A 23,280-nucleotide genomic window follows, 5' to 3' on the forward strand; every position below is an offset into this window, starting at 1 on the left:
TGATATACATTAATAAAAATGTGTGTTTTCTTCACAATGTATGCAATTACTAGAAAAAATACTATCTTGTATTATCTAAATATAACAAATAAACTTTAAAATAATGTTAATTTAGTTTTCTCCAAGTTGTAAACACTTTTTAAAATCAATGAAAATTCAATTAATTGCATCTGGTTAACCCATTACAATTGTTAGTCCATCAACAACGTAACTTATTATTACATTACACTATTCAGTCTTAAATTTTAACAAATCTTTCAATATCAGATGTGACCATTATTGCCCTTGCTCAAATAAATCAATACATACCATGTTCTTCTAAAGTTCTTAACCTCTTAACATCCTGGGAGCTGTTATCTTCATAATCAGGATCCTGATCATTTAATTTCCGCTTGGGAAATGACATTGGTTCACTGGAATAAAATTTAAATACAAAAATAAAATGTGGCAACAAAAATATATTGATATGACCCAGCATACAGTACCTAATTGAAATGAAATTCACTGTTCACAATGCTTTTAATTATGGACTGTAAATACAGATATCTTATACACAATTTCTATTATTTGTAAAAATTTAACACTTATAAATAAGGACATGAAGTTTTTGTTTTAACAGTAACAGCGAAAAGTTGAGGAAAGCAAAATAAAGTGTTTACAATGTATTTGGGTAGGTTAAGGAGGCAAGTGTTTGGTGTTTCAGAATCTCGAAATAACGTGAAATATGCAGTATAAACTGGGCTTAACACTTCTTCTGTTCAAAAAGAACTACCAGAAGTGCTATGAGATTTGTCCATTTCTAGTCTAGATAGTGAAAGTTCGATTCAAAAGAGTTTGTCATGCTTCATTTATTGCAGTTTGGCGCAGAAATGACTGACAATGCTTTGACCTCGTCCTGAAATAGAATCTGCAGCGGGGATCTTCTCGATAGCAAAGTTTCGCAGGAACGGGAAAATTTTCAGGGAGAAACACCTGTTGTGTGGGGAGGGGCATAGGAGTGTGGGTGTATGTGTGTACACAAAACGGTATTTTGAGGTCTTAGAGGGATTTTTTGGCATTGTTAGGGAAATTTCAGTCAGTCAGAATCACTAAAGCTGCATTCTTTCATCTCCTTTTCCTTCTGTGCTGTACTCCACAGCATCCCAAAGCCAGCAGTGAATGCATTAGTTTGCTTCTGAAAGACTTTATGCTTCTGATAGAACTACATTATTTTGTAATCACTGAATTTCAAAATAACATGGGAGCAGAAGGATTCCTTGATTAAGCGCAATGGAAGTGAGAGGCTGTTTCACATCCACTTTATGCACATAAAGGCTAATCACGACTGGACCTACAGTTTGTTGGATCCACCGGGTATCGATCCCGGGACCGCTTGATTACAAGGTGGCAACATTACCACTATGCCGTCGGGGAGGCTCGAGAACAAAAGTAAAGTGAGTGTAACAAACCGGCAACTTTCTGTCATTGAAGGCTTCGAGAAGCTTAAAAGAAGGAAAGAAGATACTGTGGAGGCCTTTGTTATAGTAACCATTCCATTAGAGTGAATGAAAAAAAACTGCTATCTTTCTATTTAGAAGTTTTCATTTTTATATAGGAAGTGTGGTGAGTGAATACTGCGAACATTTACTACTCACCATCTGTGCGTGGAAAATCATCAATGTTATTGTAAACTGAAAAGTGAATTTAAGAAAACAATTTTTGAAAATTTTATTCTGTGAGAGTGAATTTGAAATATGATTTTGTTCAAAGATTTGGGTGATATCCTTCAATAAACATTTCATATTTAGTGGCCTATGAGATGAAATAGTTTTCCAAATGCAAGAAATTTGGTAATTTCTCACAAAGGTAAGCCGTCGATTTATTTATTTTTGTAATTAAAACTAAAATTTGCTTTAATTTTCGATAACTAAAGCAACGTGAATATCTTATGCATAGAAGAAACAGTAAAAACGAATGTAAAAATAACACTGAAATTTGCTCTAAACCGCAAAAAATAACACCGAATTGCAGTAAAAAATAACCCCGAAATTTAGGGGAAAATAAAACTAAAACTTCCCTACTTATAAATAATTCTGAAGGAGAATTATGTTTTGGTAGACAATCAGGTATCCTATTCTTTCTTCTTGGGAGATTACATTAAAACCTTGAATATATAGCAGGCAAAATACCAGAGTTTCAAATTTTCAAATTACATTTTTTTTAAGAAGATGGGTGGATAATTCATATGCCCTGTTTTTAAAAGTGCCAAAATATGTTGCATTTTTTTATATTAATTAAGGTGTTTAAATTACTTTAGGTTCTTTGAGGAATATTGGAATTTTGTATTGGCATGGTAAAATATTGGTTCAATTCAATTCTTTATTCGCCCTGTGTGGGTTGAAGACGGTCTCTAGTTCAGAGCCGCACATGCAACATGAAAATGTTGATAATCTAGAACATTACTTATTTTGTTCTGTGTAATTATTTTATTCCTAGAATGTACATTTACACAATCTCAATTGTTTGTATATAAAGATTTAATCACAATAATTGATGGTCTGGCATTTTAGACTTAATTGAAGGTATTTTGAAAAGTGGCTCCCTGACACCATGTGCAACGAATGACGTAACTTCTCTCTCTCGACCCACGAAGAGTTAAGGGGCAAGGTTCAGCCTGCAGCTGTTTTGCCATGGTAATGGTTCCAAATGTTTAATGAATTTTGCACCTTTTATAGGGATATTAGGAAGTACTTTAGAAGTTTGAAACTTGGAGAAACTAATTAGCACAGTTAAAAGTTTCACTATGAATTAATTACCAGAGAAATTATGATTTAAAATGTAGCTTGCCCAAGCAGGCATCCTTGGTTTTACAGTCAACTTGGACATGAATGTTTGCAGATTTTCAGGTGCTTAAAGCATTATATTTTAATGCTAAGAGCACAAAATCTGGCTCACTTAACCTAACAACGAAAGGATTTAGATATATTTGATTAACGCTAAGTGTCCCAAACCTGACCCACGCATGTGAAACAGATGACGGCAGTAATTCATATCCAAGACAGCTTTATACGAATGACTGTTCCAAAAAGAAAGTATACGGAAGGGAAAATTCGTTCTACAGAAAATGCGCAGTAAGTAATCACTAAGACAAAGAAGTTTGTGTTAACAGCCAATTAGAAATCAAACTATGTAAAGTTGCCTGTGCAACATGATAAACTCAGAATTAAACAATCGGAACTTTGGCCTGTGTCTTCATTTCACATCGTACTACGTTATTTTATATGTATATTAGAAAATAAGGTATGACTTAAGATGACCGGACCCCTCTCCGATTTTCTTCATATTTGACATACTTACTAATTGAGGCCTGCTAAGTTAAAATTTGTCGGAAACGTCTAGAAATTGCGAAATAATTGCGAACCATTGACGTGTGGTTAGGTTAGGCAAACATAGTTAAAATTTGGTGTCGTGGTAGTATCAGGAATAGGCTATATATATTTTGTTTCATTGTGAAACAAAAAATTTCGCGAAAATAGACTGTTTCCATTCTGAAAACTAATGCCTTATTTTAGCTTATTTTGAAATTTCTAATAGTTTCCGATAACTTTTAACTACAGATTCAGGTAACACTTTACTATACCGGAGACAGATTTCTTCAAATTTACAGGATAAAGTACTTACGCAAATCATTTTCTGTAGCGTTGTTGATGTTCGGGAATGTAGTTTTGATCCATTTTAATGCAAATGCATGTGGTTTTCTACGAAAATCTATTTCCGACGCACTATTGCTGCTGCCGCCATTTGCTTTCTGCATGAGACCACAACACGCTCTCGTATTGTCCGTATATGCTAAATTGAACGAAAGGAGTGCTAATAGAACCTAACCTAGTAGGCATAACTCGGGCTGCCCATGGATGGTTTGTGGGAAATAAGGAACAACAGTAAGTACTCGTTAATGTAAGAAATAGACATTATTTTCGTTAGAAATTCATTATTTCACCTAAAGAAATGTTCCGCAATGCAGAATAGTATGTTAGCAATGTAAAAAATTGTGAAATAAATCATTGATAGATGTCTCCGGTATAGAAAAGTAGTACCCAGATTCATAATTAGGAGGCCTCAATTAGTCCAAATATGAAGAAAATCGGAGTTAAGTAGTTTCGAAAGTAAATATTAATACCGGTAATACTTTTAAAAGTGAAATATGGATACCAGTTCCGTATATCGGAAACACATTAAAATCGGATATTTTGTGTTTCACATGGTTTGTACTTACCAATTGTGTATTGCGGAACATAGTTCAAAGTGCCATTATGCTTTTTACGCGAAAACAAACAATATTTCGAAGAGTATTTTTTCTTATTCTTTCTTTCGCTTCCTTAAAACACAATATGGCGGACACAGCTTGACTACTATAGTGGGTATGCAGAGTTTCCAACCTTATTCACCAAAAAATACCTACTAACGTGTTCGTCACGTGTGCAAATTGTACATTATGCATAGGTAGCTGACGGATAGCCCCACAAACCATTTCCGATAAGGGTAGGTTAGGTTTGGTTAGCTTAGGCAAGCATAGTTAAAAAAAAGGGGTTAAAAACACTGACAGGGCGTTGCATCATCAAACCTATGTAGCATCCGGTTCACCTAGCAAAAGCAATGACACTTTTGGGTCGGTGAGATATTTCTCTTGAAAAATACATGATTTCCGGTCAAACAGATTCCACGATGAAAGAAAATACCTCCACGAATGTTGGAAACCTTAGAGAAACTCAGTTCCATAAGTAGTTTATTCTATAAAAATGAAGAAATGTTTCCGATATACGGAACTGTTACCAAAATTCCTTGCGAAATCGAGGGTGGGTCTTTAAAAAGTATAATTACTATATGAAGGCCACACACAAGCTCTATATTTTTTCTTAAGCAGCATTATACATTTGTGAAAGTAGCTAGTTTCGAAGCATGGTTCTAATTTCAGCCTTCGCCTCGATCACACATGTAATAACGGGGAATAAAAAATTCGAAACAGTGCATAAGCGTTTTTCGGCACACATTTACACAAACCTCCACAATTCTATGTTCATTAATGTGACGTCTGTTCAAACACGAGATAAGGAAAAGATCATGCTTACGTTTGTAATGTATCCTTCTGTCATCAAAGTACCTTTGCACCCCACATTACGCAAGCACATATCAAGTCTTCTCCAATAATATTAGTCGTTGCTACCAGCAAGTAGACAAGATACATGTCGAGGCCAATTTCTTATTCCACACGACAGGTACGTTAAGTAAAGTGCAGGACTTTACCTGTTGAAGGGAATGTTGTATATTAAACAAGTTACACACGAAAAAAAATAGCACGCACGCATTGTATCACAGATTACAATAGTTTTAACCAAGGAGTTTTAACCTCTTTGGTTTTAGTATTGTATAATCTGTGCATTAAATGATCGAGTGTCAACTGTCTGTCTACACTACATGAACATAACATGTTTGTTGTTCCTTCCCTTCGTCAGTCAGATATTTGCGATCCCTAACAAGTAATTGAAATGTAATATACATTTTAGGCTGAGCCGTTATGGCTTCATTCGCTTCCTACGGCGTGACTGTACAGCGTGACTTGATTGATTGAACAGTTGTTTTCACGTAAAGGCTAATCGGGACCAGACCTACAGTTTAAAGTGGGATCCGAACCACTATGTAGGTTCCAACGAGCATGATTTGGTCACATAGGGGGAGAAAGGGGGTTGTGGCAGCACTACGCTCTTTCTGCCTTTACAACCAGGTTTGGTCCCTCCTTAGGCGAGTTATGTAGGCCATAGTCGTAAATTGCAAAAAATTTCTAATGCACATTTTTTTGTGCCAAATATTTGGCTGAAAGACATCGTAGTATGTGACTAATTTGATACTTATACAAGAATTGTTAGTTAAAGCTGTGGCTTGATTAATCCTTCAGTATATTGTTATTTTTAAGAGATTTGAATGATTCCTATTCTTTGCAGGTTCAAAAAGATAATATTAAATTATTGTTATTATTAATATTATTATTATTGAATGATTCCTATCCTTCAGGTTCAAAAAAGATCTGTGTATGAACTCATTGTCATAACTTCAAAGCAATTTAAGGAATTTAAATGCTGATTCTTCAGTTACATTTTTCTTCTTTCGTGACCCTTCCCATGCAAATATTGTAGATCAGAATGTTCCTGAAGTTGGAGAGGGGAGTTGAAAATAATTGGTTAGTCAGAAAATTTCCCTGGATAATGAGAAGGGAATTTAGGGTGATTTTTGCCAACCATCACCCTCCAGCAGGAGTTGCATGCCAGCATGAGTGGAACACACATTTCCTCTCCCTTCAAATATTTTACATCTGGTGATTTCCTACACCTTTGATTGACATGTCTCGTATTGGCCTGTCAAAGGCAGAAACACCAATGGCCGAGTACCAGCAACAGTTTATAGAGCTTTAATCTAACTACTCCAATTTGAATGTGTTTAATATGGATTGGTCTAAACCGGTCGAATCAGTTAGATGTGCTTTTGTTACAGACTGAAAGTTACAGCTATGTGTAGTCCTAAAAGCCCTGGACTTTGCTGATGTTCATGCTTTAGTCCTTATATGCACTAATTCAATCAGTGTGCTCCAGATTCTGGAATTGCTGACTACCAGGCATCCTGTAGTGCAACGCATTTTTCGACAGCTTGTGTCCTTGTCTGTTGTCTGTCCGATCACAAGTCTTATTCTGCTGGGTCCCCAGTTACCTAGGCATCCAGGAGAATGAAGCGACCAAGTCTGCTGATGCAAACGGTGATGTTCTCGTCCACCTTCTGCTACCTGCAAAATGCTTTTGTTGCAGGAACAAGCTTTGCTTTATCAAGCCCACCATTTGTCCATGGCATTCCTCTTTCTGTCCCTCCGACCGAGAAGTCATCTTAACTCAGCTTCGATTTGGATACAGCTGTCTCACACGTCATTTCCTGCAAGGATTTGACCCCATGCTGTGCTGTGTATGCAATGTCATTTTAAATGTTAAATGTTCAGAACATCCTTTTTCGAATGTGCCAAATGTAATTTCATCAGAAAAAGTCTTAATCTTCCGAGCACTTTATTATCCATGTTGGGAGATGATGAGAGTATTTTTTTAACTAATGTTTTTAGCTTTGTGAGAAGAGCAGACCTTTCTCACTCTCTCTGAGAAAGATTTTTTAGTGTTTCCATACCTTTTTAATGTGTTGTGTATGTCCTGTATGGGTCCCTTTACAACTAGCACTTTTAACATTTCTCCAGGGACTTGTTTACACCTCTTTTCTAACTCTCAGGTAAGGATTTTAGGTAAAGGGATTTCCCCCTTGTATACTGAAGGGTGAAAAATGGCCATATATGCTGACACACCCAAAACTTTCATCATCAATTGTCGAAACACCACTGAATCAGTCTAGGCGTTGCGCAGCACCAAAATCCAATCTCATCTAACCCCTCTTCATTTTGCACCTCTAGGTATATTATCCCAACAGGGTTCACAGCCATTAAATCACATTTATGAATTACTAGCTGCTTTGGTTGAGAATATGTTGTGTACTTGACTCATGGAATTGCCAAAGGTTGTGGGTTTAAGTCTCAGCTTGGACATAACTTATTTTTATTTTTGTTTGTCCCATCATCAACTTCATACAATTAACAATGAATATGAGTGATAATGTGATTAATTAAATGCATGAATCGACACTCACAAAGAACATCCATGCCCAGGCCGGCATTCGACCCCAGGCATCCTAATGTTCAACCACTCCCCACGGAGGTCTTCCTTTCTTATATATATATTTCCCTTTTCATTTCTCTTTTCCGTTCCACCTTTTGCTTGTCTTTTTAATTTTATTTCTCTTGTTCTCATTGGGTGGTGTAAGGGGTGGTCTTCCACATAGTACACCCTGGACTGCATTTTGCAGACGAATGAGGCTCTGGCGACTGGCCCTGGCCAGTATAATTCTGTGTGTCGTGCTGTGTCTTGTCCTTATGGGTGCTGAGTGCCTCTTTACAGCCTCAGCTTTTAACCCAAGTCAGAATATTTTACTTACGACACGACATTAGTTATGTTTATGTTAGTTCTGTTAACCTAAGTCAGAATATTTTAGTCTTCCAACGTTACAGTTATGTTATTAGTTACATTTTAGTTCAGGGGCTGGACCCCGTATAAAGTGACGGGTGTGTGCAAAATAGCCTAAGTGCTGACGCACCCAAAATTTTAAATTCAAAATCAAATCATTCTCATTGTTTCTTGGTGTTTTCTTTCTTACCATAAAACATCCATACATTGCGAAATAATATTAAACTATTAATCAATACTGAGAATATATTTCTTTCGTGCTGCAGCCGTAGTAATTATCTCATCAATGTTTACGGAACCCGGCCTTGGAAATCTCCTATAATGGCTGAGGATTCAACGTTCTGACCTCACGTCACCCCAATACTGGTTGAAAATCACATCTCTAGGTAGGATTGTGGGAGGGAGACTGGCAGTCGGGAGATCGGCCTAGACCCTTCAAGGGCTATCGAGCCACGGGTCAATGTATCAAACATGCAAATCCCCAGAATTGGGCTTTTTCGATATACTTTTAGTCATCACTCGGTACCTTGCATATCATATTATGAACAGACAGCATGCAATATCTGCTTCTAAGCAATACATACGTATATTCTGTAAAGTAAGAATAAGGGTGCGAGCATGAAAATTTGTAATCTACAAGTATTTATTTGCAAACTAACAACACTATTAATCTAAAAGGCACTAACACACAGAGGTAAACAATTCATCTGGATATTTCGCAGGATGCTGTTGAAAAATAGAACATTTTTTTTTCTTTAGTAGAATCGCAGACTGCCGGACAAGACCCTAAAATAAAAAAAGGAGAGAGAGAGATATTATTAATTGCTGAGGAGGCAACAGTATTTTAACAAATGAAGGTCAAACAACATTATTAGTTACAATGTGTATTTAGAATGCAGCTATTACAGCTGTCTACTTTACCAGGAAATTTAGATTTTTTGGTAAATGTCTGTTATATCGGAGACACATTAAAATCAGATATTTTGGTTTCAGATTGTTCGTACTTAACAATTGTGTATTGCGGAATAACTTTGATTTATCACATTACGAGTAATTCTTTTGGTTCCTTTCTTCCGTTGCGGAACATACAATATGGCACACACAGCTGTGTATCATCGCACGTCATGCTTGTGTTTTGTCGATATGCAGTGGGTATGCAGTGTTTCCAACCTTCTTAACCGAAAAATACCTACTTTCGTGTTCATTATGTTATCTCGAACTATTGTCAGATAGCCCCCAAAACCATTCACGATAGCCCCACAAACCATTGATGGATAGCCCCAAAAACCATTCACGATAGCCCCACGAACCATTGACGGATAGCCCCATGAACCATTCACGGATAGCTCTAAAAACCATTCACGATAGCCCCACGGACCATTTCCAACAAGATTAGGTTAGGTTGGGTTAGGTTAGGTTAGGTAAGTATTGTTAAAAAAACTCGTAAAAGAAGGCATGTTTGGAAACACTGGCGAGACCGTGTGACTTTTGATGCTCGCGCCATCTGCAGTTACATAATGGAAACAACAGCATAATGTTGTCACTTTGCACAAAATGCAAGTTTATTATATCAAAAGTGCTTATTTCTTGTTGTGCAGCATTCTACTGTAAGAAAATACCTCCACAAACATTCAAAATGCTACAAAAACTCATTTCCGTAAGTAGTTTCGTCTGTAAAAATGAAGAAATGTGTCTCCGATATAACAGACATTTACCGATTTTTTTAAAGAGAGAGGGAGAGAAAGGAAACTACAGGATCAAATTTGACCCTGCATGCCATTTGAGGGTGAATTACTTGTGGTTAAAAACAGAATATTATATTTTATTTCATTCGCTGCTTCTTGTTTCAGGTCATGGCATTAGTCAATGTATTTGTGTATGGGACACTAAAGAAAGGGGAACCAAATCACTTTTGGCTAACCAATAAGGAACATGGACATGCTAAATATAAAGGAGTTGCTAAGACTGCAACACGATATCCTCTGGTGATTGGTACCAAATATAACATTCCATTCCTTTTGTACAAACCAGAACATGGACATGTAAGTATTATCTGATTTATCTCCTACCATAGCTGAATTACATGCTGAATTTCCAAAAGTATATAAGTCCAACCTTTACACTGATTAATTTCTGTTATTACTGTACCTATGTATAGATACAGTTGTTTAACATCTGAATGAAGTTCAGTGAAACTCATTGTTTGGAATGCGGTTAAATCAGAAAAGTAGTGAAATGATACATATACACTCCTGGATTTATAAGGAAGGGTTTGACGGGAACTACAGCTTCAGTCCCATCTACAAAGGGGCCTCTATTACGGTAAACATTGCTTTGTAAAGGGCCACAAAATTTAAAATAATAATAATAATTGATGTTTGAAATATGGTAAAAATATTATTCAAAATGTTATGAAGCGTCTGAAATGACCAGGCTTGAACCAGAGGCAATTCCTCCATGTAGGAAGTGAGGAATTTTCTACAGTTCATTTGTACTTATTTCCAGTTCTCTACTTTTTAGGAGTTTAATAAAATTATGAGCACAATGTACATATGTTAGGTACTGTCAAGAGTTGACTTCTCTTGCTTGCTCCAGCAGCAGCCCAAAGACAATGGCCACAGGTTTACTGCCGCATGCTGAGGAACATCAACGGTTATCCTACAGACAGATTGGTGAGGAGTGGAAGGGGGGAGGTTGTGAAGATCGGCGAGGGCCAAGGAACCAGCAAGAGTTTCCTCAATCAGCGATATCCCTCTGTACCCCTTGCAGGTGCCCTTGGCCGTCTGGAAGAAACATGTAAAAACTAATTCCATCATGATTATCCAATTGTCCTGCTATTCTTAGATTCTCCTAGTCTTGTCTTTTTTTACTTCAATGCTTGCTTGCCCTAGAATGGACTTCCGTCCAAGGTCGGGGGGTGGGGGACAATGCCCCTTGCCTCCCTGTGGCTGCAACACTGTTTATGAGTGTCTCTTCATCAATTTCACGTCATCACTCATTGTTGCGATTAGCTAGAAATGGCAGAAAAACGACGCTAAGTAACAAAAATCAAATTTCCACTCCCTCTCTCTACCACATGAATCTTTATTACCAAAAGGTAGACTTGGGAAACAAAAATTTAAGCAGTTCCAAGTTCATACCAACACATCCAAGAAAAAACATCCGAACACATTAGGCACCTTTAATGTAAGACTACTCAAAATGTCACAACTGTTCTAGATACTGAAAATTGCGAAATCATTTCCCAAAGTCTGAATCTGGAAGGGCGTTTATCCCCCCAATCCTGATACGACATTGTACAGAATCCCATACACCTTAACAAATCACAAAATCAATAAGTGTCTTTGTTATGTTGCTAGAGTAACACATGATATAATTGTAAAGATTAGTGAGAATTCCAGGTAGGAATGTGTTCTGTATTTTCCACAGGAGGGGCAAAGCAGCCTCTCAGGGGGCAGTTGCCCCCCCCCCTCTAGTTACGGGCCTGTAAGGGAATGGAACATTCTATTTCTGAAGTTGTTTGAGCATTCAACATTCCTTGGTCCACAGTGTCAAGGATGTACCGAGAGTACCTCATTGCAGCCATTACCTCCCACCATGGACAGCACAGTAGTCAACCATGTCTGCTTAATGATCATGACCAGCGACATCTGAGCAGAATCATCTGTGCTAACAGACATGTGACACTGTGTGATCACATTAACAGTCAATGAGAGACGTGCAAGAGACGTGTCTGTGAGCTCGGTTCAGCGAAATTTGACGTTGATGCGATATGGCAGGAGAAGTCCGATTAGAGTGCCTTTATTAACAGCATGCCTTCAGAAGCAGTGCCTCATTTTGGCTTGTGCACACAATTATTTTACCCTGGATGACTGGAAAAACATAGCTTAGTCATGAGTCACAATTCCAGTTGATACAAACTGATGGTAGGGTTTGGATGATGCGCAGACCTCATGAGGCCAAGGACCCAAGTTGTCAATCACCACTCTGCAAGCTGGGGCTGGCTCCATAATGGTGTGGGGTATGTTTACATGGCATGGTTTGGGTCCTCCATGTTCAGCTGCTTGGTGACCATTTGCAGCCCTTCGTGGTTTTCATGTACCATAACAATGATGGGATTTTCTAGGATGACATGTACCATGTCACCGAACCACAATTGTTCACGATTGGTTTGAGGAGCATTCTGGACAATTCCAATGAATGCTTTGGCCATCTGGATCTCCAGACATGAATCCTGTGGAACAAATTTGGCCTGCAACCATGCAATTTAGGGGTGGTTATGGAGACTGCATAGCTGAACATTTCTTCACGGATTGGTAGAGTTCATCCTATGTTGGGTTGCTGTACTTCGCCAAGCTAAAAGTGTTTCCACACTTTTGGCACTTGAGTGTATATTAAAAAATGGAGGACTTCTGGGAGACCACTTGGTACCCATCAATTTTCAAAATAAACAATTGTTATAAGTACAGTAATTTCCATATCGTTTGTAAATATGTAAAATAATATTTCAAGATGAATATTAAACATTCATTTGAAAACTTTGTAGTACATTTAATATTTCATTGTGCCTTTGATATGTTGGAAAAGAACGAGACAAAAATTATTGTATTATTATTATTTTTATTATTATTATTATACATGTGACATTTCTGACAAAATATTTCAAAACAGTTGCCAACAATAATTAGCATTGTTGGATGTTTCTCGGTAATGATTTTGTACATAGAAGATATAAACAATGTGAGGCTATATTTAAATTGGTTATATGGGGCTCCGTTTGTTAATGACTGGGAAAACTTTCTAAGGACAGGACAGGAGAAATCATGGCAGTTTTGCATTTTTGTAAGGTAATTAATTCTAATTATTATATATGCACATTACCATGTTAGTCTTGTGAATCAGGAATCGTTTTTCAGTTGTCACAAAATTTACTAGTTGAATACTATAAGACTTGAGTATGTTCTACATATTGATGTGAATATTGAATTTTTTTAAAGATATGCAATATTCAAGTAGTAAAACTTTTTCTGATGACCCCGAGAATAAAATGGGCATGCTCATATGTATGATGTACGTGATATGTTGTTGACGAAAATTTATTTATATGACACTAGGCTCAATTTTTGTTACATTTGTAAGTCCAATATTATTTTCTATTTGATGATGAAATAACTTAAAAAAAGCATTTATTTATTTATTTATTTATTTATTTATTTATTTATTATCCTGCGCACAACAGGCATCTGCCCTTTTACAGTGCACAGTAAATGTCTTACATAGGATTTATACACATCAAAATAATATTTATACATATTTCAGATATAAAAAAAATACATACAGAGGTTATATATATCGTCCTTAAACATTACCGTGGATAAGAAATTAATCAAACCTTACACAATTACATTCATATATGTATGGGTATATATATATACACATAAAGAAGGTAAAAATAATAATAGTAATAATAATAATAATAAAAAATTAAGCAAGAATGTTGTCCATTAAATAGCGTTTATACTCAGAAAATTTAGCAAATATGTCCAAGTGTATGACCCTCTCTAACCATTCATTATACAAGCTACACATTCTTCGCAGGGGAGCCATTTCTGCGGATTTTGTACGGGTGCGGGAAATTGCAAAGAGTTGTTTTCTTGATCGCAACTTTGGATGGGGGACATAGAAAGCTATTTTTGAAAGCAGAGAGGAAGAATCTAATTTGTCGTTAAGAAGTTTGAAAAGAAAAAGGAGCTGATGTATGGTTCTTCTGTTTGCAAGGGAGGTAATGTGTAATTTAATTAGTAATTCGTTATAAGGTGTCATCTTTGGATATGCACCATCTATCCTAAAAACTAAATTGTCATATAAATTTAATTTTATGCTTCTTCACTGATGTCATATAAATTTAATTTTATGCTTCTTCACTGATGTCATATAAATTTAATTTTATGCTTCTGCATTGATTTCAGAAAGAACAGAAGTAGTATCATTAAAAAATATATTTATTTTATTGCTATTTTGTAGATTTGTGATAATTTTTAAATAAATTTCCAAATTTATTGCAGACTAGGCACAAATCCTTAGAATTGTTACTGGTAGAACTTGCATGAAACATAAACAATATTGGTATAATCAGATACTAAATTAATAATAGTATTTTTTCTTAATGAGGAAATTTTTATAGTATTCCATAATACACCACTCGTAATAGCATAACTTCAAGTTTCTGCTTCAGTTCTTTTATTTGTATGGTACTTATTTCAGAATGCTTTTCTATCTATATTAAACAAGACACAAGTCACTACTTAATGTGTGATTTAACAGGTACTTTCTCAATTTCAATATTTCAGACCTGTTGTCAGATCCTTCCTCAATGAATGCACCTTTGACATTTCAGAAAACAACAATACAAAAAATATTTTATCATCATTATTATGCACTTATAACTGCCATAAAACATTTCAAAACAATTGCTAATAAATATCAACAATGTTGGTTGTTTCCTGGTAACGGTTTTGTATACAGAATATGTAAACAAATTTGAAGGTATTTAAGCTAAAACTAATTTTTTTAAAACTCACTCTATAAAGGCTGATATTACCTGCATTAAGGATCTGGCATTGGGTCTCTAAATGTTGGAATTTGGAAAGAACCTGATAAAGTACACATAAGTAGTAACCAGTGGTGGCAATTGATGGCCAAAACTTATGGGGCAAGGACAGTTTACTTTCTGTTGGCAGACAAGGCTTAGCACTAGGAGACCATAGTGCGGGGGCAATAAGTAACCAAAATCAGGCCCGTAGCCAGGATTTTATTTCGGGAGGGGCTCAATTGCTTATGAGCAGCTGCCCTCTTAAGGCGAAAAAGTGGGTGGGTAGAAGCCCTGCAGATGATTTTCTCGGTCTCAGTATATTATGAATTATTATGCTTGATGTTTAATGTTAAGGAAGTAAAATCAATTATCATTATACACATTATAAATTAGATATTTGTAGGAGTTTGGGAGGAGAAGGCTTCAGCCCCCTTAGCCCCCCCTGGCTATGTGCCTGACCAAAGTTGCTTTCTTTTTGTAAGTGGTGGTTATGCACCTTTAAGAAATTACTTTTCTGCCTCTTTAAGCAAAGTGAAAATGAGTCATATCAATATACAATCTGTGTATATAATGCTTTTTTGTATTAACCCACTCCTATTGATACTAATTATTCATAATTCACAAAGAAACACTTTAAAAATGAATGTGTGTTAATTATTGGAGATACAGGAGTACAACAGGTGACAATTGGTACAAAAACTCTAAAAGTTTTTGTCAGATGTATTATTTGCAATTTCCTTATAAGTTCCCTATTTGGCACAATTTGTGACACAACATATGCCCACGTGATATTTTAGTTTCTGCCACATATGTTTGGGAAGTAGCCTCTTTACTCTCAGGTGTTGTGCTAAATGCACTGGAGTACCATCTTGTGGAAAAATGAATTTGTGATCCTTTTGAAGTTGCAGCATGACCTGAATCGGTTTTTCTAGTCTCCACTTTTCCCAGACCTTACACACTGTGATTTTTTTAAATTAAGCTTTGGGGCTTTGTAAAAGACCAAGTGTATGTTCCATCTGTACAACTCTAAATTCTTGTCAGCTAGATTATGTCAAGGTTAACTGGTATCTTAATTGGCTAATCTTAAGGGAAGTAAGCGATAGGGATTTGGGAACAAGTGCTCTGTGTGGCAAACCTGGTTCATCTTGGAATTGGTAATTCAAGATTTGACGAAGTAAGTTACTGGGATGTCATTAGCTCCAGGTGTAGTTTGAAGTCTGTAGTGTTTACCTTTCCTTGATTTTTAATTAATTATTTTTATGCTTTCAACTGTTTGTCTTGGTGGGAGGGTGGGTAGTTAATGTCAGTTTTACATCCAGATGCAGATGTTCAAGTGCATTCAGTGCATCCTGAATTGGAAAATATTAAGTTTACCTAATTATCTGCTTATTCCTGCTGGCAATGGAAAAACTGAGCAAGTAGGGGGGAGGGGACTTGTTTGGGTGCCAATAAAGCGCTAGGTGCAGGTGGTTACACAGTGGAAGAAGTGATCCAGAGTGGTCACTGGTAGATTGCTTAACCTGGTGTAAGATATGTCCTTAACCTGCTACTGACGGGAGATTTTTTCTTTCTTTTTTTATTTAGTCTGCCAATGTTTAAGCTATGTGCTGTTGTGGGATCGTATTGGACAGGTGATCATCATTGAAGTTTAATCTTCATTTTATCATCGGTTTAATCCTACTGGCCATGGACACACTGGGCGGGGAGGGAAGGGTTTTTTATGTGCCAGTGCAGTTCGTAAGACGTTGTTGGTACTCACCCTACGGGACAGATGATCCAATATTGACAATGGTTGATGGGAGGTCATTTGCACCCAGGGTAGCATGTGTTCTTAGTCTGTCACTGGTGGGTGAGCGGGAGGGTCTTCTATACCAGTGTATCCTGTAGGTCACAGGAACACTGGGGGTTGGGGTGGGAGGTTTTTTTTAGTGCCAGTGCGGTTCGTAAGACGTTGTTGGTACTCACCCCAAGGGACAAATTATCCAATATTGACAATGGTTGATGGGAGGAATTTGCACCCAGGGTAGCATGTGTTCTTAGTCTGCCACTGGTGGGTGAGCGGGTGGGTTTTTTTCTTTCTTTTTAAGCCAGTGTATCCTGTGGCCGTTGGAACACTATGGGTTAGGGGGGGAGGGTTTCCAACGGGCACCAGTGCAGTTTGGAAGAATGACTCTGTGGGACAGGTGATCTGAAGTTGACAACGTGGTCAGTGGAAGGTTATTTGCATCCAGTGTAGTGTGTGTCCTTAGTCTGCACTGGTGGGGGTGTGGGAGGGTTTTATATGCCAGTGTCTTGGTCACGTGAAGCTGTGAAATGTCAGTTACACATGTGATCATCATTAACGATAACTAGCTTATAAGTGAGAGGCTATTAGCTACTGGTGTAAGATGCATTATTAGTTACTACTGGTGGGTGAGAAGGTGGGTCTTTAATTGTGATTAAAAATTGAAAGCAAACATATACAGGTAATGGACAAAATAATATGAACACCTTGGTTTGCAAAGGCCTTTATACGCCGTCGTGGAAAAGGAACAACACTCAGCAGAGATTTCAACCATCTAGTGGCGATGAAAGCAAACATATCAGTCTATCAGAAGCTGGTGTGAGAGTTGCATGCGATCAGTCAGCTATCCGTCAAATGCAGGTATGTCCGACCTTTCAGACTTCAAAAGAGGCATGATCATAGGAGCCTGCCTGGCTGGAGCATTTGTGACAAGAACAGCTACACTTGTTGGTGTAGCACGGAGCACAGTGTCAACTGTTCTGACAGCCTACAGACAACATGGAAAGACAACGTCTGCAAAGGAGAATAGTGGGCGAAAAACAAAGTTATCCAACAGGGATCGATGTGTGTTGAAGCGAATAGTGACTCGAAAGCACAAGACAACACTGTCCCAGATAACCGCAGAAATGAACAACCACCTCCAGGATCCTGTATCAACGAAAACCATTCAAAGGGAGCTGCATTCTGTGAACATTCATGGCAGAGTTGCCATCCCCAAACTGTTGGTGACTCCACGTAATGCAGTGACACGAAGAAGGTGGTGCCAAGAGCACAAGAATTGGACACAGCAGCAATGGAAACATGTGATATGGTCAGACGAATCGTCTTTCACATTATTTCAGACCACAGGACGTGTTTATGTGTGGAGAACTCCTGCTGAAGCATTTGATATTGACTGCTTAGTGCCTACCGTGAAACATGGTGGGGGGTCTGTGATGGTTTGGGGGGCTATATCTTAGAATGGTGTTGGCCCACTTGTCGTCCTGCGTGGGAGAATCAACGCAGAGAAGTACTGCACCATCCTGGGTGAACACCTCCATCCCATGGTTCAGACTTTGTTTCCCGATGCATGCCCCATCTTCCAAGATGATAACGTGCCTATTCACACTGCTAGGTGCATTGATGCATGGTTTGATGAGCACAGTGATGAGTAAAGCCCGGATTTTTATGTAATATCAACCCCTAAAATATGTACATAAATATGTAATAAAAATGTCTGAAATATGTAAATTCATAATGAAATATGTACTATAAATATTTATTCCAAACGTTACTTCCTATTTTTGTTACATTTTTTCCTCACAAAGGGATATGTTTATTTCAAAAAGACTTACAAAAATTGAAGTTACAATATTACAATGCTTACATTAAGTATTTTTTATGTTCTTATAGAGCAAAAATATTAACCACAATTTGAATATATTCAATATTTAATATACAATGTCACCAGGTACCATTCAAAATGTTCAGTAGTAAATTTTCGTTGCCCAAATTTTTCACTCAAAAAGCACTTACAAAAATTCAGGTTACCTTTGATCTTGGGGCAGGCACTGTATTTAATTATTTAACTTACAATATGTTACCAGGTACATTTCCAAATGTTCAGAAGTAAATGTTTGTCGCCGATCAGATAATATGTTCTTGTACACAGAGAAATTTCTCTCCACGTCACAAGAAGTAACCGGAGCGTACTTCAGGAGGTGAATGTGGTCGGGAGAAATATCATTGGGAGGGTTAACTGTTTCACCATTGAGAATGCGGCTCACTGTAAATAAGCTGACGTAACCTGGGTTTCTTTCAGTCACTGCGTCAAATTTTCTTCGAGCTTTCTCTCCCACATCTCCAACAGCAGACAGTTTCTTTCTTGCATCCTCATATATATCCATGGCTTCCAGGAGAGTAAGCCCAACAGTTTCAAGTTTTTTTATGCTTGTATCAATCCAACCAAAATTGCTGTTTATGTATGCCATATCGCAAGCAAGTTTGGTGTCCTTGACGAGATTATGAGCAGTGCGTACCGATACAGCTGAGTCCGCCGAAAATGAGTCAAGCACAGATTTCACTTCTTCAAAATGTTCGTTGTAAAACTTACTTGCCCGGATCCAAGTGCCCCATCTAGTAAGAATAGGTTCCGGAGGAAGTGGTACACCTGGCAATTGTTCCTTGTAAACTTGCACACGTTGTGGTGCCTTCAGAAACACCTTTTTCGTGGAAGAAATAAGTTGGTTGACTTCCGGGAAATTGCCTCTCACCTCCTCAGCAATGCGTTGGAGAGCATGTGCCAAGCAAGTAAAGTGGATCAAGTTAGGATAAAACACTTTAAGTGCCGTAGCAGCTTTTAACATGTATGACGCACTGTCTGTGAACATGAGAAGAACTCTCTCTTCTTGTACGCCATCCGGATACAACAATTTAAGACTGTCATTCACAAATCGTGCTATGGTGGAATGATTAGTATGCTCTAGAACTTTGCATGCAATGAGATGTGGTGTAGATGGAGAATCAGCAATTAGCGTTCCAACAATGAAATTACTTACATACCGTCCAAAAGCATCAGTTGTTTCATCGATGGAAATCCACACATAGGAACTGCCTACTTCTGCCCTAATTGATTCTAAAGTTTCTTTGTAGGAATGTGGAAGATATCGCTTTCGAAGGGTTGACTCGTCAGGAAGTTTAGGGCCACAATATTTTTCCAGAAAATCCCGGAACTTCGGTATTTGAATTTTATACCAAGGGATGTTTGCTGCAATCATTGCTTCACACATTTCCTTGTAAAACACACTGAATGAAGAATCCTCTTGCATCTGGGTTAGTAAAACTTGCTTCTTTTCACTCCGTAGTTGTTTGTTTTCACATGAAGTGAAGTGCGAACATGTTGATCTAATTGAGACTTCATAGTGCACCCAACTTTTTTATCGCACACTCGACAAAAAATAACTTTACCATCCGTAGTAAATGCATCATCGACTGCTATCCAAGATCGCAACTTTTGAGATAACGAGGAGGTAGGTGGAGCCATTCCAGCTTTCTACAGCTAAAACACTGTTTAAATACTGAGGCAAGCTCTTCTTAAAACTCCAATGGTTAAAATGAAAAGGCGACGAAATATATATGCGAAATTCTACGGTTGAGTTAACAATACTTCATTCAAGATTTGTCGCTGCCGGCTGCAAAAATCAAAACGATCACAACAATGTACGGATGAAACGTAAGTGCCTCTCAGCGTTGTACTTGCCGCCTTCCATTGTTGGTTCTCTTCGTTCGCTGTGTGTTGCTTGCCGTTCCATGTTACAAACTGGAAACTGAAACACTGTCGAATCTTGATGTAATTGTTACGATGCGGCGAATCAACGAACTGCTATGTACGTACAACGAAGGCAAATCGCACTTTTAAGTTACTATATTTTTTTAGACCTGGAAATGGGGAGGGGAAGTGAGAAGATACTTTTTTAACTAGTAAGCCAAAAGTTCATTGGATTTTCCTCTTAAGGACTGTTTTATGTAAAAAATATTTCATATCTTAGGAATATGTAACATTTAGTAAAATATGTAAAAATATGTAATATAAAACTTCACTGTGACATCTCTACTGACGTAATTCATCAATATATTTTAATTCCACGCTTGTACATATAAAGGAAAAAATATGTAATTACATAGAAACCCGGGCTTTAGTGATGAGGTAGAACATCTCATCTGGTGTCCACAGTACCCCGATCTTAACATCATTGAGCCTTTGTGGGGTATTTTGGAGGCCAAAGTGCGTAATCGGTTTCCACCTCCAATGACACTTTCGGAACTTGAGACTGTTTTGTGCGAGGAGTGGCTACGTATTCCAGTTCACACTGTACAGGACCTTTATTTGTCTATTCCACGTAGGATACAAGCTGTCATTCAGGCAAGAGGGGGCCCAACCCCCTACTAATACAAGTTTTCTGCAATTGCATTGGTGTTCATATTATTTTGTCCATTACCTGTATAGCTACTGTAGACAAACATTTCTAAATAATATGTGTTCAGAAACTTAGTTTTAAAAGTAGTAAATAAATTACACTCAAGGATCATTAATTGTAATAAAATAAATATGTGAAGACTTACATGTTTTATTCATGTTTCATAATATGTCTATTTATATTATTACAACAAATAAAAATAATAAAACACTGAAATCTTTAAGTGCACATGGAAATGAAGACTTGTAATAAAGTGTGGATTTTCTAAATTTAGCACGTAATGAAGCCTAGTTTCCTTGCATTAGGCGATTCCATGAAAATCCTTTCACCTTATCATCCTGAGAAGACATAGTTGGAAACATAGTTGACAAATTTTGTAAGTTTTAACTCTTCCCGCACATTACAAATTTTCATTTAACAATTAACTAAAAGTAACTGTTGATTTCAAAAAAGTAAGTCTGTTAGTTACTTACATTTAGAAGTAGCTAGTTACAGTTAGAATTCCACAAAGGATGTAACTGTTTGTTCCAAACACTGGTAAAGTGTGTTTCATGGAGGTGCAGCTAAAGATAATGTAACAGAAATTATGGTTGTAAATTCTTTAATAAGTTTTCATTTCTTACATGAGTGATATGATTATGATTATTAAGTTTAAAAAGAAAGTCATATATGTATTCTTCCTTTCATAATGAAATATTTATAATCACATTAACAAAATGTAAGGTTGAGGACCTTGTTGATTTGACATGGATTGACCCCAAAGTAGAATCTACAGTAAATCTGATATATGCTGGCATTAATATTTTGGTTTTTGATATTTAAAGCAAGAACTATATTGTTGGTGTATTACATGAACTAAAGTTTAACAAAGAAAACTAAGTTCCTACAATTCTATTGAACATTTGCATTTTTTTTTATTTTTCTATGTTTATTTTCCAGAATGTTAATGGTGAACTATATGAAGTGGATGAATTAATGTTGCAAAATCTGGATGTTTTAGAAGATCATCCAAATTTCTACATCAGAGAAATGCAAGACATGTTTGTGGTGAAAGATGCTGATGGCAGAGAGTACAAATTTGGAGAAAAGATGGAAAAATGTTGGGTTTACTTCCTGAAGTCTTTCAAAACAGAAATGCTGGAGTTTCCATTTTTAGAAGATTACCACTCACAAGGTCCTCATGGTTTAGTGTATATGGACAGGTACCTCAGAAGAAATTTAGATGAATATGATTTTAAAGCTGATGTGCTAATTAAAAGCAGTTGAAAGAATTTATAGATAAAAGTTGTGTTGATATGGGCATGAAATAAAGATCGAGTTTCATATTACTTTTTATAAGGTAGTAAATTGCTTAGAATGATCTTCATTACTTGTTTTCAAGTACTATAAAATTTGTTTTTTCCCCTTTCTTTCAGGAATGATGAAGCAACCATAGACGATTTGTAATATTGCTGGATATAGACTAATAAATAATTTTGAATATAAAATTTATAGCTATAAGCAGTGGAACTTGAATTATAGTGATGCCTTCACCGGGTTTTGGTTTACTGACAGGGACCGATGGGTGAAGACTTACTTGAAGTCAGACGATAGAGCGTTAGATGGTTCATAGGTCCCCCTACAATCTCCCTCGATAGCCCGTGACAAGGTGTGGAGAGAAGCAAGGGATATACAGTCAAAAGACAACTCACCTCTCGATCAGGCAGTCTGGAGAGTCTGTCGGGGATGTACTCACAGATTCAACCAGACCTAGTACAGTTCGAAAGCATCAAGTTCTCCAGGTATCGAGACCACAGGGCAGAGCATGCCAAGTTGCAGGCTTGGTCATGTGGCAACTGGACTTGTAGTTCATTTTTTTTTAAATCGCGGAGGTAGAAAGCCAGCAAGTCGTTTGTTGCAGTTCTTCTAATGCGTGGAAATGTATGTATCAGAACATTTGTAAATGCTCTGATTTCTGTGGTGAGAAACAAGTGTTTAAAACATGGAAAACGAACGTGTCCTTGGTTATATCTACTGCTTGTATTTGGCACTGAAGTCGAAGTGCCATTCGAAAGATTTTCACTTCCAGTCCAAGACTTTCAAGACCGCACTGAGAGACCATTCTCGAAGTATGCTCGTTTAAAGTACAGTGTTGCACCTTTCATACATGGCCTAAAAGCTCTTGTGGAAGTCGCAGCATGAACAATGATAAGCAAGTGTCGATCCCGTAAGCCATGCAGGATGGAGATGGCAAGCAGTCGGGCTGGCAGAATGTAGAAAGCCCAGCGAATGTGCAGCAGTCATTGCCCTGTCTCTCCTACGATGCTCGCTGTCTTGCTGTCGCGGCCCTGAGGTTAAGAAAGTTTGCCGACTCTCGTAGTTCTTGGA

General features: G+C 37.3%; 2 protein-coding genes across 9 annotated transcripts in view; one reads left to right on the top strand and one right to left on the bottom strand.

Moving 5' to 3' along the window:
* LOC145999566 (uncharacterized) overlaps positions 1–5,337 on the bottom strand; it is a 44,615-nt gene extending 39,278 nt beyond the window's left edge. The window contains exons 1-2 of one of the 2 annotated variants that reach the window (XM_083136582.1): positions 5,109–5,337; positions 310–413 (exon numbers count right to left, since the gene is read on the bottom strand). In XM_083136582.1, coding sequence (XP_082992708.1) covers positions 310–406 — 97 coding nt within the window. In that variant the 5' untranslated portion in view covers positions 407–413; positions 5,109–5,337. The remainder of the gene's footprint in view (positions 1–309; positions 414–5,108) is intronic. The other variant, XM_083136591.1, reaches the window with a different exon arrangement.
* Positions 5,137–23,150, top strand: LOC145999575 (putative gamma-glutamylcyclotransferase CG2811). Of its 7 annotated transcripts, XM_083136621.1 has the most exons (4): positions 5,670–5,761; positions 9,932–10,123; positions 21,853–22,115; positions 22,329–23,150. In XM_083136621.1, exons 1-4 carry the CDS (start codon positions 5,693–5,695, stop codon positions 22,357–22,359), a joined length of 555 nt encoding a protein of 184 aa, XP_082992747.1. In that variant the 5' UTR covers positions 5,670–5,692; the 3' UTR covers positions 22,360–23,150. The 7 variants fall into 7 exon arrangements, with proteins under 7 accessions (XP_082992755.1, XP_082992765.1, XP_082992747.1 ...); XM_083136629.1 differs by lacking the exons at positions 5,670–5,761; positions 22,329–23,150 and adding an exon at positions 5,137–5,255 and having other exon boundaries at positions 21,853–22,263; XM_083136639.1 differs by lacking the exons at positions 5,670–5,761; positions 22,329–23,150 and adding an exon at positions 5,433–5,516 and having other exon boundaries at positions 21,853–22,262.
* The last annotated feature ends 130 nt before the right edge of the window (positions 23,151–23,280 follow it).

The sequence above is a fragment of the Lepisma saccharinum genome, chromosome 1 (assembly GCF_977018435.1).
Source record: "Lepisma saccharinum chromosome 1, izLepSacc3.1, whole genome shotgun sequence".
Classification (NCBI taxonomy): Eukaryota; Metazoa; Arthropoda; class Insecta; order Zygentoma; family Lepismatidae; genus Lepisma; species Lepisma saccharinum.

What these genes read in the sequence shown, in the direction of transcription:
- LOC145999575 (XM_083136603.1), top strand. Translation starts at nt 5,693, where the DNA reads ATGATTTGGTCACATAGGGGGAGAAAGGGGGTTGTGGCAGCACTACGC. An exon ending in CTTTCTGCCTTTACAACCAG is followed by an intron (nt 5,762 to 9,931) that starts GTTTGGTCCCTC and finishes TTCTTGTTTCAG; the next exon opens with GTCATGGCATTAGTCAATGT. An exon ending in ACAAACCAGAACATGGACAT is followed by an intron (nt 10,124 to 21,852) that starts GTAAGTATTATC and finishes TTTATTTTCCAG; the next exon opens with AATGTTAATGGTGAACTATA.